Source organism: Xenopus laevis, chromosome 4L (assembly GCF_017654675.1).
Source record: "Xenopus laevis strain J_2021 chromosome 4L, Xenopus_laevis_v10.1, whole genome shotgun sequence".
Taxonomy (NCBI): Eukaryota; Metazoa; Chordata; class Amphibia; order Anura; family Pipidae; genus Xenopus; species Xenopus laevis.
In genome coordinates, this window is record NC_054377.1 from 65,974,745 (window position 1) to 65,996,504 (window position 21,760).

The following is a 21,760-nucleotide window of genomic DNA, read 5'->3' on the forward strand; positions in this document are numbered from 1 at the left end:
AAATAATAGCAAACATTCATAGGAAAGTATTTTATACAGAAAAAGTGCCAACCCTAAGTGCAGGTAAAAATCTTAACTTATAACAAAAGAACACAAGATGAAAAAAGGGGAGTAAATAATGATGACACAATGTTTTATCAAAGTGCATGTATTAATACTTACTTTTCCCTTTGCAAATCTTGTTTAACAAATGTTAATTTAACATACACATAAGCACACATACATACACATATATACTGTAACCTGAAAGCCAAAACTTCATCAAACAGGCAAAATACATGCAAAAGGATGGCACGACAAATCTGAAATTAATGATTGGTTGGGTTTGTGCTCACTTACCAGACCTTAAGAATGTTGGCGAGATGGAAACCGCCTTGTCGACTGTATTGGCCATTTCAATTGGTTGCATCAAATCACAAACTTCTCAGGCTAAACTACAGCAATTCCCACATTCGATTAGTAGTTGTTAGGGGCAATCACCGTGAAATTAAAATGTTAGAGCTGTTAAATGAAGTCAGTACAAAAACAAGAAGAAACAAGGAAGAAAACATTACACACATTTTGCATGTGTTACGAAGTACGATATACATCACACAAAATAGAATGTTTTGTGGTGGTAAAAGATTCAGGAAAGCTACTTTATAAAGTCTTTTGAAAAAATTATTAACTTGTATTTATAAAGCACCAACATATTCTGCAGCACTGTACAATAAATGGGTGTAGAAACTAAACATACAAGATTACATACAAAAACAACCAATAGCTTACATTCTCACAGTTATAATTATGTTTGTCCTTTGGAGGTTTTGATTTAAAATGACCAAGCTGGTGCTGATTCTTACAATGCCATGCTTTACCATGCAGACCAGAATAGGATGCAATTAATTTGGCTAGTGAGGTTTTGTATTACAACCACAGTGATACAATTAAGAAAGGCCATTTGGTTTAATATTCAGTAAATAACTGGTACAAGACAACTAGGTTAAAAATGCTCAAGATTCTGTTTAAGGATTCTCTACACAGCACTTTATCTTTGAAGATCTGCACCTTCAAAGATGCCCCCAGAAGCAACCCACATCCTTTGATGCACACATTAAAGTCCTGCACGGAACCATTTTCTAAGATCCGGAGCAGACCCGAACCGCAACCTGCATATTTACCCACATTGATCTGATACCCGACCCAGACCCACAGCTGCCTTATCCGCAACCCGACCCCCAACCTGCCAAACACCATCAAACAGGAAGTGATGGTGCTGCAAACCAGAAGTGACGTCATCAAAAGTGGGCAGGGCAGAAACAAGTTTTGTAAAACTTTAAAAGGAGTAAAATATAGACAATATTGTATAAGATAAGAAATTTAGATGAGACCTGCAACCCGACCCACAACCTGCAGACCCACAGACCAGCGGGTATACCCGCACATGAAAATCCTCCCCTCATTCTGCAGGGTGCACGCTTTTTTTGCGGATAACTCGCGGGTACCGACCCACTGCAGAACTCTAGCACATCATATGCATTGCAATTACCAATCAAAAGATGCTCTAAAAAAATCCACTATGGGGAGCTGCTGTGGACAAATTTGACATTATTGATTAGTATTTTAATAGGACTGCTGAAAGGTTGGTACAGAAACTTCTATACTATATATAAAATATAGCATTTCTAACCATATATTTTTTAGGCTTCAGTTCTCTTATAATGGCCAATTTATAAAGCTGTGACTGTGATAAAATATAAATGCACCACACACCACCACATAATTCTAATTGTCAGATATTTTCATGTAAAATCCATTGATTTTAGCCTACCGCAAAGCAGCTAACCTTTTAAAAATTGTGTATGCAATCAAAGATTTTAATGCCAGAATTTTCTCACCACCTGCATTTTTCCTATAGATATTAATGGATTATACCAAGTCTGAGGTGACATTAAAGGCGTTATTTATCAAAGGTCGAATGTTAGAAGTTTTTTATACCTTGAATGAACTCCCATCTCGAATGGTATTTTATTTAAGAAAAAACTTGAATGCAAAAAAAACTTGATTCTATGAGTTCGAGTTGCGAAACCCGAAAACTCAAATTAATCAAGTTTTCATGGGAAAAACCTTGAATCGCTCAAATTATTTGAGTTTTAGGGCAAACCCTCCAAAAAAACAAACAAACATTATGCAGGCTATTAACATCTTCAAATGGTTCAAGGGACCTCTGCAACTGACTCCTATATGACCTTGACAGGTTTTAGATGGTGTATTTTTGGATTCAAACTATTTCCAGGGTCGGGGTATAATAAAGTTTTTTTTAATCCAGAAATGTGACCTCTGCAACTTACTCCTATATGACCATGACAGGTTTTAGATGGTGTATTTTTGGATTCAAGCTATACCCCCGTAAATAATGACATACATAAAGGCATTAATGGATAATTACAGAGATTGCAATGCAGGGTTTAAAATGGTGGTGTATAAAATATAAAGCTGTAAAGCTCTGCAATTTAACGCTTGTTTTATGCCAACATTTTAAAAAGCTTTATCAACAGGCCCCTAGTTTCAAAATGTTAAAACAAAAGGAAAAACAAGGCATTTATATGCTATAATTTTCTGTCACCCTATTTGCTTGGATTTACACATTTCTTATACTTTATGTGGTCTTTTTTACTTTCCGAAGAGAAAAAGCAATACGGTTATATTATTTTACTGTACTGCTTTCCCAGCAGAAAAACCACTGGCCTACAAGGTCAGTGTTTGACTAATAAATTGGTCTCTGGTGTCTCATTAGTGCATGAAAAAGAGCAATTAAGCAGAAGGAGAAAGTTAACTATTGTAAACAAAAAAAAAACAAGTCAAGTACAACAGTTAAAATAGTATATGTTCTTTTTTAACATTTTAGGTGGTCATACATGGGTAGATTTTTGGCTCCTTCAATCCCTGTCAGCAACTTATCTGCCCATGTATGGAGCACTCCAATGGGCATAAGATCGGACTAATATCTGACCTAAAGTTGCCTAGGTATCAATCAAACTGGTTTAAAAATCTTGTCTAGGTAATGACCGAACTGTTGGCATAAGATCCACTCGTTTGGTGACCTAGTACATGTATGAAGCATCTCAGTCGCCTGAAAAAGCCTGGCGAGGCATTTTCAGGCGACTGTTGAAAAGCGCATCGCCTCGTGTGGTTAGCACAGGCGTTTTTACATAGGCGCCCATACAAAACTGTCGCCTGCGCCGGTCGCGGCGACTGTCGCGGCGCTTTGTCGCCGCGACCGCAAACGCGGCGCTATCTCCCCGTGTGGACTAGCCCTTAAAGGGGCCATATAACCTCTTGTTCGACATGAGTTTATTTAAATTAAAGTGTTATTTCTTGAGCTAAACAAGGCTACTCCATATTTGCTTTAGATAGTCCCCCTGCTTATCTACAAACTAAAGATCTATAGTTAAAAGCTAGATAACAGTAAAATAGCAAGCATGAAAGCAATGTAATTCTCCCTTGCTGCTTTATGATATAAATAACTACAAATAGGGATTTTTCGTCTGTATACATTTTATACATCACTTATTAAAAAATGTGTCCTTTTCAACACAAATCTTTTGATTTTTTTTTTTACTGGTGTTAGTGTGGTGTATTTAAACTCATTCTGAATATGTGCAAAAAGAATAATAATTATGGAGCATAATTCATTGTAAAGTTCTACAAATATAGGTATGGGATCTGTTATCCGGAAACCCGTTATCTAGAAAGCTCAGAATAATGGAATGCCCATCTCCCATAGACAACATTTTATCCAAATAATCCACTTTTTCTCTGTAATAATAAAACAGTAACTTGTACTTGAGCCAAACTAAGATATAATTAAAATGGTGGTTCACCTTCAAACAACTAGTTGTCAGATAGATCACCAGAAATAATGACTTTTTCCAATGACTTTCTATATTCTATGTGTGACTGTTTTTCTAATATTGAAGTGCAAAGTGTCACCTTCTGAAGCAGCTTGGGGGGGGGTAGCCGACCCTGTAAACTGTTCTAAATGGATACATTTAGTTGATACATTTCTTATCTTTGTTCCTGCTAAGCAGAATCTCTGGGTTTCATTACAGGCAGCTGTTAGAATTGATACAATAGTTGCTAATACTCCAGAGATGCTGCTGAGAAATGTATCAACTAAATTTTGCAAAACTGTAACAGCTTAGAGTTCTCACCTGAATTACTGAGCTGCCAGACTCAAACACCAGAGACACAAACTTTCAACTTTAAACAGTAAAAAACAGTATAAAAATAAATAATGAAAGTAACTGAAAACAAGTCTTTATTTCTGGACAACAATCTAAAAGCCACTGAATTGAAAAAAGTGTTTGGAAGTTGAATAACCCCTTTATTTCTTATTGGAAGCAAAACCAGCCTATTGGGTTTATTTAACGTTAACACGATTTTCTAGTAGACTTAAGGTCAGGCCCAGATTTGTGGCGAGGCCACAAAGTCCCTGACCTACGGTGGCAAATTATTTGGGGCAGCTTGCCGTCCGGCTGCTTGCCGAGGAGCACGCGCAGTTCCCCAGTGCTCTGACGTGTGCGACCGCGTGCCTGGTACTGAGCATTCTGGATAACGGGTCCCATACCTGTACTGTCCCTTTGCTTCATACTTTTGGAGGTTACAGGAGGGGCCTAACTGCATAGGTTGCAGGTACAGAGTTTGCAGGCCATTTGCATATATCATATGTAGCCATTTAAACAAAAGACTCCTTTATAGTGCATGATGCAGGTGCCTTTAAATATACATTATACATATATGCCTAGGGTTGCCAACTTTTCTAAAAAAAATGTTACCAGTCGGAGGGGTGGCGGGAACAAAAGGGGCGGTTGATGATGCAAAAGGGGCGGAGGCCCGCACCATCATGCAGAAGGGGCGGGGCAACATGCGCGATGGCCAGAAGCCTGAAAAAAAGGGTAAGTTCTGAGCAAATTGGGGGCGTGCCAAGGTCTTTTTTTAAGTGTATTACAAATTACCGGCAACTACATTGCCGTTAAATTTGTAATACCGGCCCCGGCAGGTGTTTCATCTAATTTATAAAATGTATCAGCAGGGTATTGCAATAACCATTTCCTAATTCTCCATAAAAAAGCTACTGATGTACTGATGGCCTTCCCCTGCAGAGACTGTCACCTCTCCAGTCCATAATAAACACTGCTGTGAGGCTCCCTTTAGAGTGTAAGCTGTTTCTGCATAGGGCCTTCCTCACCTTTTGTACCGGTATTGATTGTGGTATATGTAAAGGTTTTCATACACGCACAGATAATGCTGCCGATATCGGTCATTTAGACCAATTTGACAGCTAATCTGCCCATGTATGGAGGCTTCGGAGCCCATTGCGCTCATCGTATTCCGATTGTTCGGCCATAGGGCCGAACGTTCAGATTACCCCTGATATAGCCCTGCCGTTAGTGGCATATCGGGGAAAAGATCCGCTCGTTTGGCAATGTCACCAAACGAGCGGATCTTATAGTGTATGGCCACCTTAACTCCATATGTTCTATGCATATAATTCATGTGATTTAATTGTATAATCACATTTACTTTACAGCGCTATGCAATATGTTGGCACTATAAAAATACGTGTTAATAATAATAATAATAAAATAATAATGTATAATGTCTACAAAGCACTGGGAAATATGTTTGCACTATAAAGAATAATAACAAAAAACTATTAAGTAGGTTATTTTGGTGCACATAACAGCATTTTAGAATAAGAAAACGGCATGGTAAGCAAGGTAAATTAGGACACACCACAGAACAGCCTATAAAAAGACATTCATATAAAGGTGCAGCATAAGCCAGTGTTATATATACACACATCAGGAAAGAAAAGAAACAGAGGTCATGGTAGGGTTATGGCCATCTGCACACACCCCAGAGCAGGACAGCTTGTAATGCCCTGAAATAGCAAGGGGGAGGGGCATGTCTGGCACACGTGTGCACAAGGAATCAAAACAATGGCTAGCAGTGACAGTTGGGTGTTTTACACTGAATGGAATCAATTTTGAAGCAGCTAAAAGGCACCGTCTGGTTCTAAGAGGAGGCACAAATTCAACAGACTGCAATTTACAATTTCATTGGATTTGTTTGCACAGCCCAGCCATAATTTAAAGTGTAGTGCTGGGACAATATTACATTACATTTACAGCTCTGGCCTTGTGCTGCCCATATCTACATTACTTAAAATGAACAGAACTAAGAGCTACAGGGTATGCAGAAGTTTAATCCTTTAATTACAGTAGGAACATTTGCCTGTTAAACAAGTTTAAAAATAGAGCTAACAGAAGATAATAGAAAATCACTAAATACTGTACATCAAATGCTACTTTGAAATGAACCAATATACTATTTTGTGCATGGGTGTTATGTCCAATGGTCGATTTCATATTCATTAAAAAAATATATATATATGTATATATATATGTATATATATATATATATATATATATATATATATATATATATGTATGTATATATCTATATATATCTATATATATCTATATATATATATATATATATATATATATATATATATATATATATCTCAGTTCTATGACATCTGAATAGGCCATTCACTGAAATAACTCATAAGTGGCATTTAATTAAATTTTGCTGCTTGATACGGCCCAACGGCTATTCTTGGGTAATACCTGCTTTCACTACTCCCAAGTACTAGATGCTGGGTGCTCTAATTCAGTAACAGATGAAGGGTTGTCATGCACACCTGTTGGTTAAAAATAACTGTATATGCCCCTGCTAGTTTACATTTAATATCTCCTAAAAAAGGCAACTTATAACTGGTGTGTAAGAACAAGGACCAAATTATAGAATTAATGGTATTCATGGATAATGCACAATTTACCTTTAGGGGATCATTTATTTAAAATATATTCTATTAAAACAGAATATGTGTTGATTAGCACAGTGCCTCAGAAGCATTCTCTTACAGTGTACAGTAACAGAAAGCAAGAGATATTATTTAATAGGTTTAGGGTTTGTTAAGCTGGCCATAGATGCAAAGATCTGATCGTACGAATCGAGGATTCGTACGATTTTCGAACCGTGTGTGGAGAGTCCCGACATTTTTCGTCCGGCGGAGATCGGTCGTTTGGTCGATTGGACAGGTTAAAAAATTTCTGTCGGCTGCCGATAATATCTCTGCGTGTATTGCCGATTGTACGATTTTCAGTGGGAGACTGTCACTAGCTTTGGTTGGACATAGATATCGTATGATTGCTGTCAGGGGCAGAACATTGCTGATCTGTTCTTTAACTAATCTGACTGGTAAGACTTTGATCTGAATGGTTAGTGGCGGGTCGGGAGATGGGAAAGTCCGATCGTACGATGATTCGTACGATCGGATCTTTGCATCTATGGCCAGCTTTAGTGTTTGTTCTTATTGCCGACCCACAGACTAACTGCAGCCAGGCCTACTGTTTGAATCATAAATTGTAGAATAAAACATATGGGCTTTTCTCAAGGTAACATAAGATATGCATTTGGGCAACCCGACAGTCTGTGTTAAACTAGTGTAGTAGCGTGCTACAATTGTGGTGCAATTGGTCCAAAAACTTGACAAAAAAACTTGTGACGTATTACTTCAACAGATGTGGCCACTATAGAAATCCAAGCAATCATATTGAATTTACACTCCATAGCAGGCCTGACTGGCAATCTGTGGATTCTGGCAAATGCCAGAAGGGCTGCTGTAATGTACCATAGACAGTAACTATTTATTGGGCTGATTGGGCCTCTGTGTACCTGAAATGCCAGGGCCTAGTTTGAATCCTACTCCAGATCTGCTCCAAAGGAATATGTCGCTACAGCTAATTGGAAACCACAATATTCAATGAACAACTTGTCCTTAGATTTGTTTCAACGGTTCCCAGCAACTGTGGCCAAGAGATTACTAATTTGGCTGTTGTCTATAATTGAACTACACCATGCCGTATTCATTGAGCATTCAGGGCAGCGGCTTGGAAACCCATTTCCAGATTTTATGTAGTTCAGGAAAAGCAGGTAATTATGATGAGATATGATTTTTTTATCTAGCCAAAGTATTCTGACATGGGGGAATGCAAAAATGACATTAAAAAACGAGTAATGTAAACAAAAACTGAGCAAACACTGGTGTTATCTCTTTGTTCGCCTTAAATATGCAAGAGCCAAATAAGTGTGTAAGTTTATTATTTTCTCTAACTGCACTATTAGCCAGCATCAAGGTTATTGCTTTGGATCTACATTTCTTTATAACGACAATCAGGTTCCATTGATATACATTCTTAGATCAATCACATTTACCGCTGTGGAGCGCTGATCAAGGCATTCGGGAGTCTGGTATGTTTAATATCAAATTTTTCGGCTTTATTCTTGCGCTTTAAAAGTTACAGAGGAGGGGATTTACATCAAACGCGTTTCGTGTCAAAAGACTTGACACTTCATCAGAGTCATACATAGGAGTATACATTCTTAGCCCTGTGCCATTTCCAGCATTCCCCAGTGAGCCATGCTTACAGTGCAAGCAAACAGGCTCCATACTAACCACATATGCCAAAGCAGTGTAAGCCAAGAAAGTGACCTATAAGTTTCTATCACAGGCACAGATAGTTGAAATTCGCAAGAAACAGACCAAGAGGCACAAGCAAGCCTGGAGAGTTATTTGCATGTTTACTACTAGATGCACTTATTATATAAACACTCAACACTAGTGCATGCAAGTTTAGAGGATGTCAAACCTGAGCGTTTAGATCTGGCCCTTAACTCGAGCACCTTCCAGCTAACATCGGCCAGGACCTGAGCCATAATCCAGTGACAGACCAGCCTGCAACACACAACTCCAAGAGCTACTGTTCACTCTGGGCTTTGCCATACACTACACCGCTCCTGCGAGCCAATGGAACGCAACTTCTGCTTTCAAACGCCCTACCCAACAGCCCGTGGAACGCAAATGTTTGCGTCTTGCCGTACTTCACTCCAAACCCGGAAGTACTGTAGAATGTGCAAAGCTTCTAGACAGGACCCAAGTGATGGGTGTTTGGGAGCTGTCGGTGTATGTGACAGCGTTTTTGCTGTTTTTATCCTGGTCTCCGGTACTAGGGTCACTGCGAAATGTTACAGCTGATGTATTCGGCTCCGAATCCTACGGGAAAGTTGCGGCTTTTGGGGATTTTAATGCAGATAAACAGACTGACATGTTCGTCATCAGATCTGGTTAGTAGCTCACAGCCATTCATTGACTCTGTCAGTTCTAGAAATTGCTTCTGCTCGCCTGTTACTGGACTACATCTCCCATCATACCCCACAAAACACCGAATGCTAGCCTCTTAAAGCGGTGGTTTACCTTTTAGTTAACCTTTAGTATGTTATAGTATGGCCAATTCTAAGCAACTTTTCAATTGTTTTTCATCATTTATTTGTTATAGTTTTATATAGTTTTAGCTTTTTGCAGCTTTCAAATGGGCGTCGCTGACCCCATTTAAAAAGCAAATTCTCTGTAAGGCTACACATGTATTGTTATTGCTACTTTTTATTACTCATCTTTCTATTCAGGCCTCTCCTATTCATATTCCAGTCTCATATTCAAACCAGTGCACGGTTGCTAGGGTAATTTGGACCTTAGCTACCAGCTTGCTTAAATTGCAAATTGGAGAGCTGCTGAATAAAAAAGACAAATAACTCAAAAGCCGCAAATAATAAAAAATTAAAACCAATTGCAAATTATCTCAGAATATCTCTATCTACATCATACTAAAATTTATCATAAAGGTGAACAACCCCTTTAACAGGAGCTGGAGGACCACAAGAACATAGCAATATAGAGCTCTGGTTTTGCTGTTAAGTTCCCAGCCCATATGTTCAGTTTCTGTATTAATGATGGGATTGATATGAATTTATAAAATAGCTGACATGTTGATCAAATATAGTTACATGGGATATGTAACACATTCATACTTTTACACCTAATTTCTTTGCCTTTGTCTAGCCTCCACCTGACTATTTCTCTCATGATATATTAGGGCAGGGATCCCCAACCTTTTGAACCCATGGGCAACATTCAGAAGTAAAAGGAGTTGGGAAGCAACAAAAGCATGGAAAATGTTCCCAGGGTGCCAAATAAGGGCTGTAATTGGCCATTTAGTAGCCCCTATGTGGATTGTCAACCTACATTGAGACTGTTTGGCAGTGGACCTGGTTTTTATACAACCAAAACTTGCCACCAAGCCTGGAATTCAAAAATAAGCACCTTTGAGGCCACTGGGAGCAACATCCAAGAGGTTGGAGAGCAACATCTTGCTCACGAGCTACTTGTTGGGGATCACTGTATTAAGGTTTCTGAAAGGAGCTCCCTGCCGAAAATTGCTTATTAATCATGTAACCATATAGTAGAGCTGCTGAACACAGCTGATGGAAAACTGAGTTCTGTTTTCTGAAACCTCTGTATAAACACACCTCTGACCTTCCCCAGCAAATTTTACTTTGTGAGAAGCTCCTGATACATTGGTATCTCGGTAGACTGCTGATTTGTTTTGATTGTGCTTCTCATGAAATAGGAAGTATTTTTAGCACAAGTCCTGTAAATTAAACTTATGTTGTTGAAAAGGGTTTTTACTGCCTTTTGCTTTTGTAACAATAACAATGCACCCCCAGGAATATTAAATCCTGCCTAGTTGGTTGCATTGGTTTGGACCTTCCTTGATGGGTCTTCTCAGGCTCCCATTATAATCCATTTGTTACTGTAAAGGCCAAATGGTTGGATCATCCCCATTTTGGCCTAATCTATTAGTGGTCAAAGCGAGTGAAGATCTGCTTGTTTGGCAATCCTCGCCAATATGCCAGTGAAGAAAACATCAGCCTAATTAGAAAGCCTCACTGTGTATTTATGCTCTTGCCCATAAATTCCACTGTGCTGATCAGTCTAACAAAAATCCTGTTCCAGGATGCTTCCTGCATCTCTCATCCAGATACATGTTTACATATAGGGTGGTGGTTTGTGAAAACCATTGACTGCTTTTTGTTCAGTTAATATTTCTTTTCCAGTTCTAAAGCTAACTTCCAGAATAAAGGAAACTCCTAAAAACGGTATTGAAAGTATATTCTTCTCATAGTTCTTGTTATTACATTACCTAATGTCCTATTGGGGCTCATTTACAAACTTAAGCACAAGTTAAATTAAATTGATAAATTGGACACATAGATGAGCAGTTATGAATTAGGGTTCTTATTTTATAATTATTCATATCTAATTGCATGAGGTGCCATTGTGCCTGCCCAACCTGCTCAGATGAATTGTGCATATGCATGCAAAGGAACCATGGAATTATCTGATGTAGGCTGGAACTGGCCATAATTCCAGGGTTCCTTTAGCAGGTTGTGTTTACACCTTCGACTGCATTGCATCTAGTGAATAAAACACAAATGCGGTTATTTATGCAAAAGAACGTAAATTATGCCAGAATAAGATTTCTTTGCTTGGCAGTCTACCTGTCTTGCAAATGTATTATTTGTCACTTGCAGATTTCTATTGCCATTACATTCCCATGATGTTCACAGTAAAGTTGATTAGATGGCGTAGAAAGTGAATGATAGACAGTGAGGAACCAAGTATAGAAAAGAGTCACCTTGGAATTAAAGGAACAATAACACCAACAAATGAAAGTCTGTGAAAGTAATGAAAATATAATGTCCTGTGATGCTGCACTGTTAAAGGGGTTGTTCACCTTCCAAACACTTTTTTTCAATGCAGTTGTTTTTAGTTTGTTCCTCCGAAATAAAGACTTTTTTCAATTACTTTCCATTATTTATTTTTTAAGTTTTTTCCAAAATCTAAGTTTAAAGGTGAACCTTCCTGTCTCTGGTGTTTGAGTCTGGCAGTTCATTAATTCAGGCGCAGACTCTAAACTGTTAAAATTTTGCAACATTTAGTTGATACATTTCTCAGCAGCATCTCTGGAGTATTAGCAACAATTGTATCTAACAGCTGCCTGTAATGAATCCAGAGATTCTGCTCAGCAGGGACAAAGATAAGAAATGTATCAACTAAATGTATCCTTTTAAAACAGTTTACAGGATCAGCGACCCCCCTCCAAGAGCTGCTTCAGAAGGAGAAAAATCACACTTTACACTTCAATATTAGAAAAACCGTCACACATAGAGAATAGAAAGTCATTGGTAAAAGTCGTTATTTCTGGTGATCTATCTGAAACCAACTAGTTGTTTGAAGGTGAACCACCCTTTAAAACTGATGTGTTCACTTTGAAAACTATTCAATAGATTATATAAACAAGCTGCTGTGTATCCATGGGTGCAGCTACAGAGGGAGAAAAGGCAAAGTATACACAGCAGATAACAGATAAGCTCTATAGTATACAATTGGATGCTTCAAAACTTATGTTATCCATTGTGTATCCTGTGCTTGAATGGCTGCCTCCATGGCTGCATAGAACCTTGGTTATATAAACTATAGTTGTGTTTTTGAAGCTAACACACCAGTTTTAATAGTGCAGGACAACAGTACATTACTGTATATAGTGGCATTCCTTTAAGACACTTTGGTGTTACTGTTTCTTTAAGTACTGTAATCAAGAATAAGGGGCAGATTTACCAAAGTATGAGCTCACCACAGTAAAACTCAACCAATTTTTGTTAATTTCTATTGGATTTTTAGAGGAGTATTTCTCAATGGGTGAAAAGGATGATCTGCTGTCACCTAGCTGAAGTTTCTGCTGTCACCAATCTAGCTCTCTGAATTTTCTAGTCTACACTTATTGGTCCATTAAAATATGTATTGCTAGGTCATTCTGTATTATTGCTTGTGATCCCATTTCCCAGCCTGTTGTATAAACTCTACCAGGCCATCATTTTAATTCATCAATCATTTAGATTAGTTGCATTTCTTACTCATAATGCTTGGGGGTATTCTCCACTGGTGTTGTACAGCTGGAATAGCATTGTCAGAACCCATTGTCACCTAAATATGCATTTTTCCCCATTGCACTTCTGATTTTCACTCAATAAACTGGTGATGGCATTTAGTTAACTAAAGCCACACATTGGGTTGCCACCTAGAAAAAAACTGTTTTCTTCCCTACTAGCATAAATTGTAATTTTGCATCAACTGGGCCAGTTAAAAGCTGCCCAGGTGGCAACCCCATACCTCCCAACTGTCACATTTATCGCAGGACAGTCTCCATTTTGACAGCACAGCCTGCAGTCCCAGGTTTTTTACTGGAATGTCCTGACTTTCTCTTTGATCTCCTGCACTGAACAGCCAGAAAAAGGTACAATGTTTCTAACTTAATTGGCTTTTGGCAGAGAGCCCAAAATACATACACTTAGATATTTTTGTAACAATTTAAGATAAGCAAAGAAACAATTGTAACTATTTAAGATACGCAGGACTGATGGGGAAACTGACTTGCAGCTTAAAGGGCAATTCACCTTCATTAGCAAAACTGTTTTAACGCATAAAAACCACATAAATGTGTTCAAACTTTCATAACCTGACAAATTATGTAAAATGGACATGGTAATTAGGGGATGTGGGCACAAAAATGGGTGTGGTCAAAAAAATTCACAGTGCTCCATGCACCAAATCTTTTTGTCCCTCTTTCTATTTCCAAAATATTGGGAGGTATGCAACCCTAGCGACACATGCTTGGAGGATAGGCATGGTTATTATCTTATAAAGAAATTAACAGCCAGATGAGTGGAGTTAATGTGCTTGACCAAGCTGTATATTATCTTACTCTTAGGTTCATGGGGAGAAAATCAAGCAAAATATTGGAAGTCGAGGGGCTGAGGTGGGTGTTGAGTTGTTGCAGAAGCTGAGTGTAAAGTGCAGGTTTCAGGACAAGGGAGAGAGGAACTGGTGCCCACTGGTTAGAGACCTCTGAATGCTTGGGCCTATACAGTTTGCACAGTAGTCCCTGGCTGATAGTACCAACTTGAAATAGAACCCTAATGCCAAATGTAGTTACCTGCTCTGACTGCCACAAATTAGTCTCACACCTCTTGAAAAATGATACTATGCCCGGATCTTTGCTTCACTTTTTTTTTTTTTGTACAAATTTGGTCTGGATATTTTTTATACTAATAGGTTAGATTTTCACTACATCTGTTATATCTTCAATAGATTTTAAATACATCTGTTATATCAGGTGTAACAAGCTGGTTTTCGGTTTGTAACTTGCTTACTCCAAATCTGATTTGGGATGATGCAGTCAATACACGGGTCTTGGTAAGGACCAACTGGGCATCATACCTGACTTTTTCTTCCATTTGTGGTTGGATTATTGATCAAGCTCGATCAGTATGACTGATCCAGTAAAGGAGTTGTTCACCTTTAAATTAACTTTTAGTATGATGTAGAGAGGGATATTCTGAGTCAGTATGCAATTGGTTTTCATTTTTCATTATTTGTGGTTTTTGAGTTACTTAGTTTTTTATTCAGCAGCTCTCCAGTTTGTAATTTCAGCAATCTGGTTGCTAGGGCCAAGATAACCCTAGCAACCATGCATTGATTTGAATAAGAGACTGGAATATGAATAGGAGAGGCCTGAATAGAAGAAAAATAGAGTAATAAAAAGTAGCAATAATAATACATTTGTAGCCTTACAGAGAATTTGTTTTTAGATGGACTCAGTGACCCCCAATTGAAAGCTGCAAAAGAGTCAGCAGAAGAAGGCAAATAATTAAAAAACTATAGAAAATGAATAATGATGACCAAATGAAAAGTTGCTTAGAATTGGCTATTCTATAACATATAAAAAGTTACCTTAAAGGTGAACCTCCCCTTTAAGGTACAGATCACATGATAGTCTCTACCACATATTTATGTTTTTGTAATTTGAACAGAAATGACACCAGTGTCATAGAAAGGGTAATTGCTATTCCCTCCTTTGTGTTAATAATTCAGCCTATTCTGATGGACTTGAATGTCTCTATTAAATATTTAAGGCATCCTCCATCCAAAAACTATTTTCGCTTGGTGAAAGTAACTCTACATTATACATTAATTGCAGATTTATCATGGCTTTAAATTATTTGTAAATGTAATTGCTATCAAAGTATAAATGTATGTATAAATGTATGTTTACATTTTTTTTTCTCTACTTGCTCTGTCTTTTATGACTCCTGAAGCCTGCTATATTGTTTTTCGAGTCAGACCCAGAGAAAAGAAAGAGATAAATAAACACTGTTTTCTGTTGAAACTACTTGTATGCCTAACTTTAAAACCATTTAAAATGTGTAATGATTGTATATTGGAAGATGCTTCCAATTACATTCTTTTTAATCATGCCAAAAACAGTTTTTGTGATGTGGAATATAAATCCATAATGAAAATTTTGCCTAGTGAAAGAAAGTATAAGCAACTTTCCATTATACATATAAAAATTGTTGGATATTTAAACTTATTTGTAATTGTAAACTCTGCTCCTTTTTTACACTGCTAATTCTGACCCTTGAAAACAAATGCAGTGATCTCCCTCGGCTCCTTTTTCTGGCATCACCTAGAATTTTTTTCACCCAACACCTGGCTCCTTTCACACCCACTGCACGCACCATTAGAATTGTTTTTTCAGATGCTGGTAGGACTGCATGCTTTTTTTTGCAGAAGCACACGGTCCTACCAGCTGCAATAACCTTAGAGGGCAGAAGAGCTGAAGGAGGCAGGTGATTATCTATTTTTTCCTGCCGCTACTTTTATTTTCTGGGTAAAACACTGAATGTACCAGAAGTCAGCCAAGTTTTTATTTCTCACAATACCTTGCATGCTTGTACATAGATCTGTTTATCTGTTGACTTCTGCTACATTGTTTCAAAAGTCAGAAACAGCAGTTCAATAGGATGGTATAGGCAGATATCACTTTTAAATAAAATCTTTGACCTGTACATCTACTTTAGTAGTAACCGTATCCTCTTACATTAGGCAAAATGTTATTTTTGGTGTTGCAACCTTATTTATTTATATTTACAGACCACAAGATCTCAAAGCCCCCATTGGTCTATAACCTAAAGTTAAATAAGACAAGGAAAAGTGTGTCCTTGTTTTGATCACTATAAATGTATTTTTGTAGGCAAATTATTCATTATTCTATATATACGATTATTTATACAGTTATATATGCTTGTCCTGTGTGGGCAATTAAACGTTCTTAATATTTTACATAATTATTTATTTAGGAGCAAAGTCTGCTGTATTTTATCTATGATTTAAATTAATAATAGTATATGTGCTTCTAATGTTTTTTCCCCACATGTTTTTGTAGGAAATGAGCTGTGGATTTTTTTAGCTGACCTGAAGGGGACTCCATACTTTAATCCAAAAGTCAAGCTCTCACTCAAGTAAGTATTAATAAGCACATATTGAATTGACTGTGATTTTATAACCACTGATTACTTTTTTCTCTTTTATACTGAATATCAAGGGGCATAACACGCAAGGTATATTTTCCTCAAGTATATTTTAAGCGACCAAAGTTGTTAATGCAAATTATTATTTGCATTCATAAAATCTATGGGGTATAATTATCAAAGAGTGAAGTTAGAGGTCGCAACAGTCAGTGTCGGAGTGGAGCGGCCCAGCCATGTTTTCCCGATTGGGCTCCCCCTTAAAAAAAGTCATCTTCTGCGCGGGCTTAGGGTTCAACGGCGTTTATGCAGGCGCGCGACACACTGGCGTTTGTGTAGACGCCTCGCCGGTGTTTGTGCAGGTGCACGCAGAGGGAAGCTGGGAGGGGGCCCCCGGTGACTGCCTGGAGGGGCCTTCATGTGGCAGTCCTGGTGGGCCCCCATTACTCCTGGGGTCTGACCCTGGCCACAATCCTCTAGAGCAGGGGTCACCAACCTTTTTTTTTTTTACCCGTGAGCCACATTCAAATGTAAAAAAAGTTGGAGGCCAACACGAGCATGAGAAAAGTTCCTCAAAGTGACACAAATGTGCTGTGATTAGCTATTTGGTAGCCCCTATATGGACTGGCAGCCTACAGGAGACAATGCATCTGGTTTTTATGAAACAAAAACTTGCCTACAAGACTGGAATTCAAAAATAAGCACCTGCTTTGGGGATACTGGGTGCAACAACCAAGGAGTTGGAGAGCTACTGGCTGGGGATCACTGTTCTAGAGTGAAATTCCACCATTCTCTATTCATTTCTATGGGATTTTGAAAGGAGTATTTATCAAAGGATTTCATACATTGATAACTTCACTCTTAAGTGATAAATATACTCTTTTGTGTCACTGCTGGAAACGTTTGAACATTTTTGGGCTGAAATCTGGTGGCAGATTCTATTGATGCATTATCATGTTCAGGCTATTCTCCGCCTGCATTTTTTAGGCTTGTGTGCCATGAATCTAATGGTTTAACTCAGTATTTGGTTTTTGTGGCCTTTTATTTCTATTTACTTTGGCAGTAAAATGTGGGTAGGGCTAGAGCAACACATGGCTGTTTCTTGAGAATTTCTTTTTTCAGCCAGCTGTAGGTTGAAAAATGAAGGCATACATTTGTTGCCATGGGTCGCTGCCTGGGTGCAAATTTGCCCAGTGTTTTTAAATGAGCCCCCTGTCTACCAGCTGATACAGTGCTTTGTCGCTGCATACTGTCATTGCAGACAGCGGAACGAGCTGTGGGCAGATCGGCTGTTTCTTGGTCTGCATTTATACTCCGATAAACAAGCAATGTGTACCACTAGCCCTGTAGCTTTTACCATAGGTGCAGAATAATGTGAACTAAGGAGAACAGCTGCTATATATTCTTAAATTCTGCTCTGGTAAGCCTTCTGTTGGTATGCTCCCCATACACAAATTTTACCCTTTTTTTTTTTTTTTTAAATTTATAAACTGGACTCAAACACTGTTGCTGCATATTGGAAGCACGATAGTCTAATACAATTTTATTTGTGTATTGTATTTCAGGAGTGAAAATGTAGTAATAACAAGTGTGGTTCCTGGAGATTATGATGGTGATTCTCAGATGGATGTCTTGCTGACCACTATCCCAAAGGATAAAGTTAATAATAATAATGTTCCTCTAACTGCTGTAATTTACTGGGGACTGAATCAGACCCTGAGTAAGTATACTCTTTTAACTTATTTTATTCCAAACTTTTCTTTTATTTAGAATCCCCTTTATGCACTGCCACCAGGTTGTTTTTTAATGTGGACCTGTCACCTACACATAAAAAGCTGCATAATGAAAGTCCTTTGCAAATTAAATATGAAACCCCAAATGTTTTTTTTCATTAAAACATCCATACCTGTTATAAAGGTGTTTAAATGTCTAAACTGCCAATCAAATATTACCTGCCCCGCCTCTATGCCCGTGGCATAGAGGAGGGGCAGTCAATTACTTTCACATTCCATTCAGAATGTCCTACATGTCACTGCTCTCCTCACATTCCCCCTTCCCTCCTCAGGCTCTATAATTGTGTAGGGCACTGCACATGGACATTAGGTCCCCCATTCTGGTGCATACACAAGATTTTGGGGTGATACACAATTTCCCTTAATAACCATGTCCACAAAATGGCTGCTGCCTGCTTGCTGTGATTGTATAATTCCAAGACAGAAGGAAACAAAACTCAAATAATAAATACAGTGTAAGTAAAGTTTATTTTGCTCTACTAACATGATAGAAAAGAATTTGAAATTATTTCTTAGGGTGACAGGTCCCCTTTAAGGAATATTATGTCATTAAAAATGTCAACCACTTGTTTGTTTTAAATTTTTAAATAAATATTCTAAATAATTGATGGGCAGCTTGATATTTCTTATCATTTCACGTGTTTGAGTGCCAGATTATATTTAAATTCTGATGTCATATGAAGAAGTCATAAGCATACTAGGGGCATTAAATAAATATATATTTGGCCTGTACACCTCCAGTTGGGCATTGAGACAAAACATTATTCTAAAATGATGCACAATATCTCCATAATACCTTTACCACAACTAGATATAATATATAATATGACTTCTGACAGATTGGGGGTATTTCCACGTATCCAGGCTCTTAACTGTTGAGTTATAATGCAGTATTTTAATGTGTTCAACATTATTTTATTTTGACATATATTGCCACTGCACTTACTGAACAAACAATGGTGGGAAATACATCTGCATCTTTGCACTTGTGTCCATAGATTTTATTAGGGAGTTCCTTTATTTTCAAGTTTCAGATCCATCTATGCATTGCCTCTGCTTTTTGTAGCAGGTTGATGTTGCCTTGCTGTTTTCATTAAAATGGTTGTTAACTTCTAGTATGATGTAAAGAATGATATTCTGGGAGAAATTGTAATTGTTTTTCTTTTTTTATCATTTATGGTTTTTGAGTTATTTAGCTTTTTATGTAGCAGCTTTCCAGTTTGCAGTTTCAGTAATTTGTTTGCTAGGGTCCAAATTAGCCTAGCAACCATGTTTTTTTTACTGGAGCTGAAGGAGGTTAAAGGAACAGTAACACCAAAAAATGTAAGTGTTTTAAAGTAATGAAAATATCATGTACGGTTGCCCTGCACTGGTAAAACTGATGTGTTTGCTTCAGAACCACTACTAAAGTTCATATAAACAAACTGCTGTGTAGCAATGGCGGAAATTCAAAAACGGCTATATAGCACAGGTTAACTAGTGGATAAAAGACAACACCATTCGTCAGACAGAGCTTATTTGCTTTATCTGCTGTATAACCTGAGCCTTTTCTCCATTGAATGGCTGCCCCCATTGCTACACAGCAGCATTTATATAAACAATAGTAGTGTTTCTGAAGCAAACACAGCAGTTTTACCAGTGCATTATATTTTCATTACTTTAAAACACTTTTTTTTTTACATTACTGTTCCTTTAAACAGGGGACAATACATCCTGTGTGTCTCAGGTAGAGACACACACTGCTGTGTGTCTCTGCCCTTACTGGTAGCCCTTAAAAAGGACTGCAGGCCGTTCATTTGGGCTGTCAGTAATTATGGCTGGAGGACTGTGTCTTTCATAGATAAGGAAGTTCACAGGACAATCTGCAAGAGGAGTACAACCATTTAAGAAACTAGAAAAGCAAAAATAATAAACTAGGTGGGTGGACTGACAGGAGGAGCCCTAGGACATTGATAAGGTTTTCTATGCATCCTTGTAGTAGTTGCCTACTCTATGAATGCACACTTTTATGTCCTCCTCTATGTGACTCAAACACAAGTTTCTGTTGAACAGGTTATTAAAGGGGTTGTTCACCTTCCAAACACTTTTTCAGTTCAGTTGTTTTTAGATTGTTCTCCAGAAATAAAGTTTTTTTTTTCAATTGCTTCCCATTTTTTATTTGTTACCGTTTTTACAAAATCTAAGTTTAAAGTTGAATGTTCTTGTCTCTGGTGTTTGAATCTGGCAGCTCTGTAATTCAGGTGCAGATTCTGAACTGTTACAATTTTGCATTTCTCAGCAGCATCTCTGGAGTATTAGCAACTATTCTATAATTTCTAACAGCTGTCTTTAATGAAACCCAGGGAGTCTGCTCAGCAGTGCTAAAGATAAGAAATGTATCAACTAAATGTTTCAATTTAGAACAGTTTAGAGAGTCTGTGACCCCCCTTCCAAGAGCTGCTTTAGAACGGTGAAAAATTAGACTAAAGGTGGCCATACAGGGGCCGATAGAAGCTGCCGACAGACCAAGTCTTATTGGCCCGTGTATGGGGCCCCCCCGACGGGCTTTCCCGATCGAGATCTATTTCGATCGGATGGGACTAAAAATCCTGACGGATCGCAGCCGCAACTGTTTGTTGATGCGGTCCTGCGATCTGACCGCCCATAAAGCCACCGTTAGGATCCGATCATTGGGCCCTAGGGCCCACGATCGGATTAGCCCGATATTGCCCACCTCACACTAACAATTTCAGTTTTTATTATGCTCTGCTACACATGCTCAAGTGTAATGCCTTAGTAGGAATGCCTGTGAATAATGTAAGATGCGTATTCTGTACTGATTTCATTTCCCCCTCAGGATGGTGCATTGTTTTCCATAAATGCAGCAATGATCCTGGAGAAAACATAATAATTGGATTCACTGGCTAATGTCTAACATTTTGGACCCAGTGAATTCACCTGGCTTAGAAAAGACAAGTAGAAATAGAAGTTGCCAGGCATGCAAGCATAATATAGTGCAAAGTGAGGCCTGAAATTTAGACATTTCTATATACATCAAAAAATTGTCATTTAGCACTTTAGCCAATTTAGAGTGCTGCAGTAAATTCTCTGTATTTGGTATTGACTTATGGTGAATTGATTCTATAGTCAGTTCAGCACCAGCAAAGGCCGGATGCATCAGGCAGATCACTTCAATATTGAGGAGAACTCTATGTGACTGGGACTTAAAGGAGATCACCTTTACCATTTTTATTAAATTGAGGGAGAAGTTTTGCATTTAGCTTTTCTGTTCATTTTTTTTCTCTGTATTTAACTCTTACTATCTATAACAAACAAAAAAGAACAAAAAATTAATGAAGATCTGAAGTTGCGCACAAGGTACCGATCGTTTGCGAAGTTGTGCTAGCAATGTTATGATCAGTGGTTCAAAGTTATGCTAGTGATGGCAAATTTGCATACGGCGTGCAGTTACAGTACAATGGCCGTATATGCAGCAGCAAACACATTACACTACACAAGGCCAGTGAACCTCTATAAATGTGTTCTAATGCACTACACATGTGCCCACAGTATAGTTTAGGTGCCATATGTTATCAAATGTAGGGGGATGG

The 21,760-nt window shown here is 38.1% G+C and overlaps 2 protein-coding genes across 2 annotated transcripts in view; one reads left to right on the forward strand and one right to left on the reverse strand.

Moving 5' to 3' along the window:
• phkb.L (phosphorylase kinase, beta L homeolog) overlaps positions 1 to 8,900 on the reverse strand; it is a 205,584-nt gene extending 196,684 nt beyond the window's left edge. Inside the window, 2 exon segments of the mRNA XM_041590233.1 lie at positions 340 to 501; positions 8,763 to 8,900. Of these exon segments, the coding sequence (XP_041446167.1) occupies positions 340 to 409 (70 nt within the window). The 5' untranslated portion in view covers positions 410 to 501; positions 8,763 to 8,900.
• A 20-nt stretch (positions 8,901 to 8,920) lies between these two features.
• itfg1.L (integrin alpha FG-GAP repeat containing 1 L homeolog) overlaps positions 8,921 to 21,760 on the forward strand; it is a 122,229-nt gene continuing 109,389 nt past the window's right edge. The window contains 4 exon segments of the mRNA XM_041590232.1: positions 8,921 to 9,049; positions 9,051 to 9,237; positions 16,296 to 16,371; positions 17,943 to 18,097. Of these exon segments, the coding sequence (XP_041446166.1) occupies positions 8,921 to 9,049; positions 9,051 to 9,237; positions 16,296 to 16,371; positions 17,943 to 18,097 (547 nt within the window).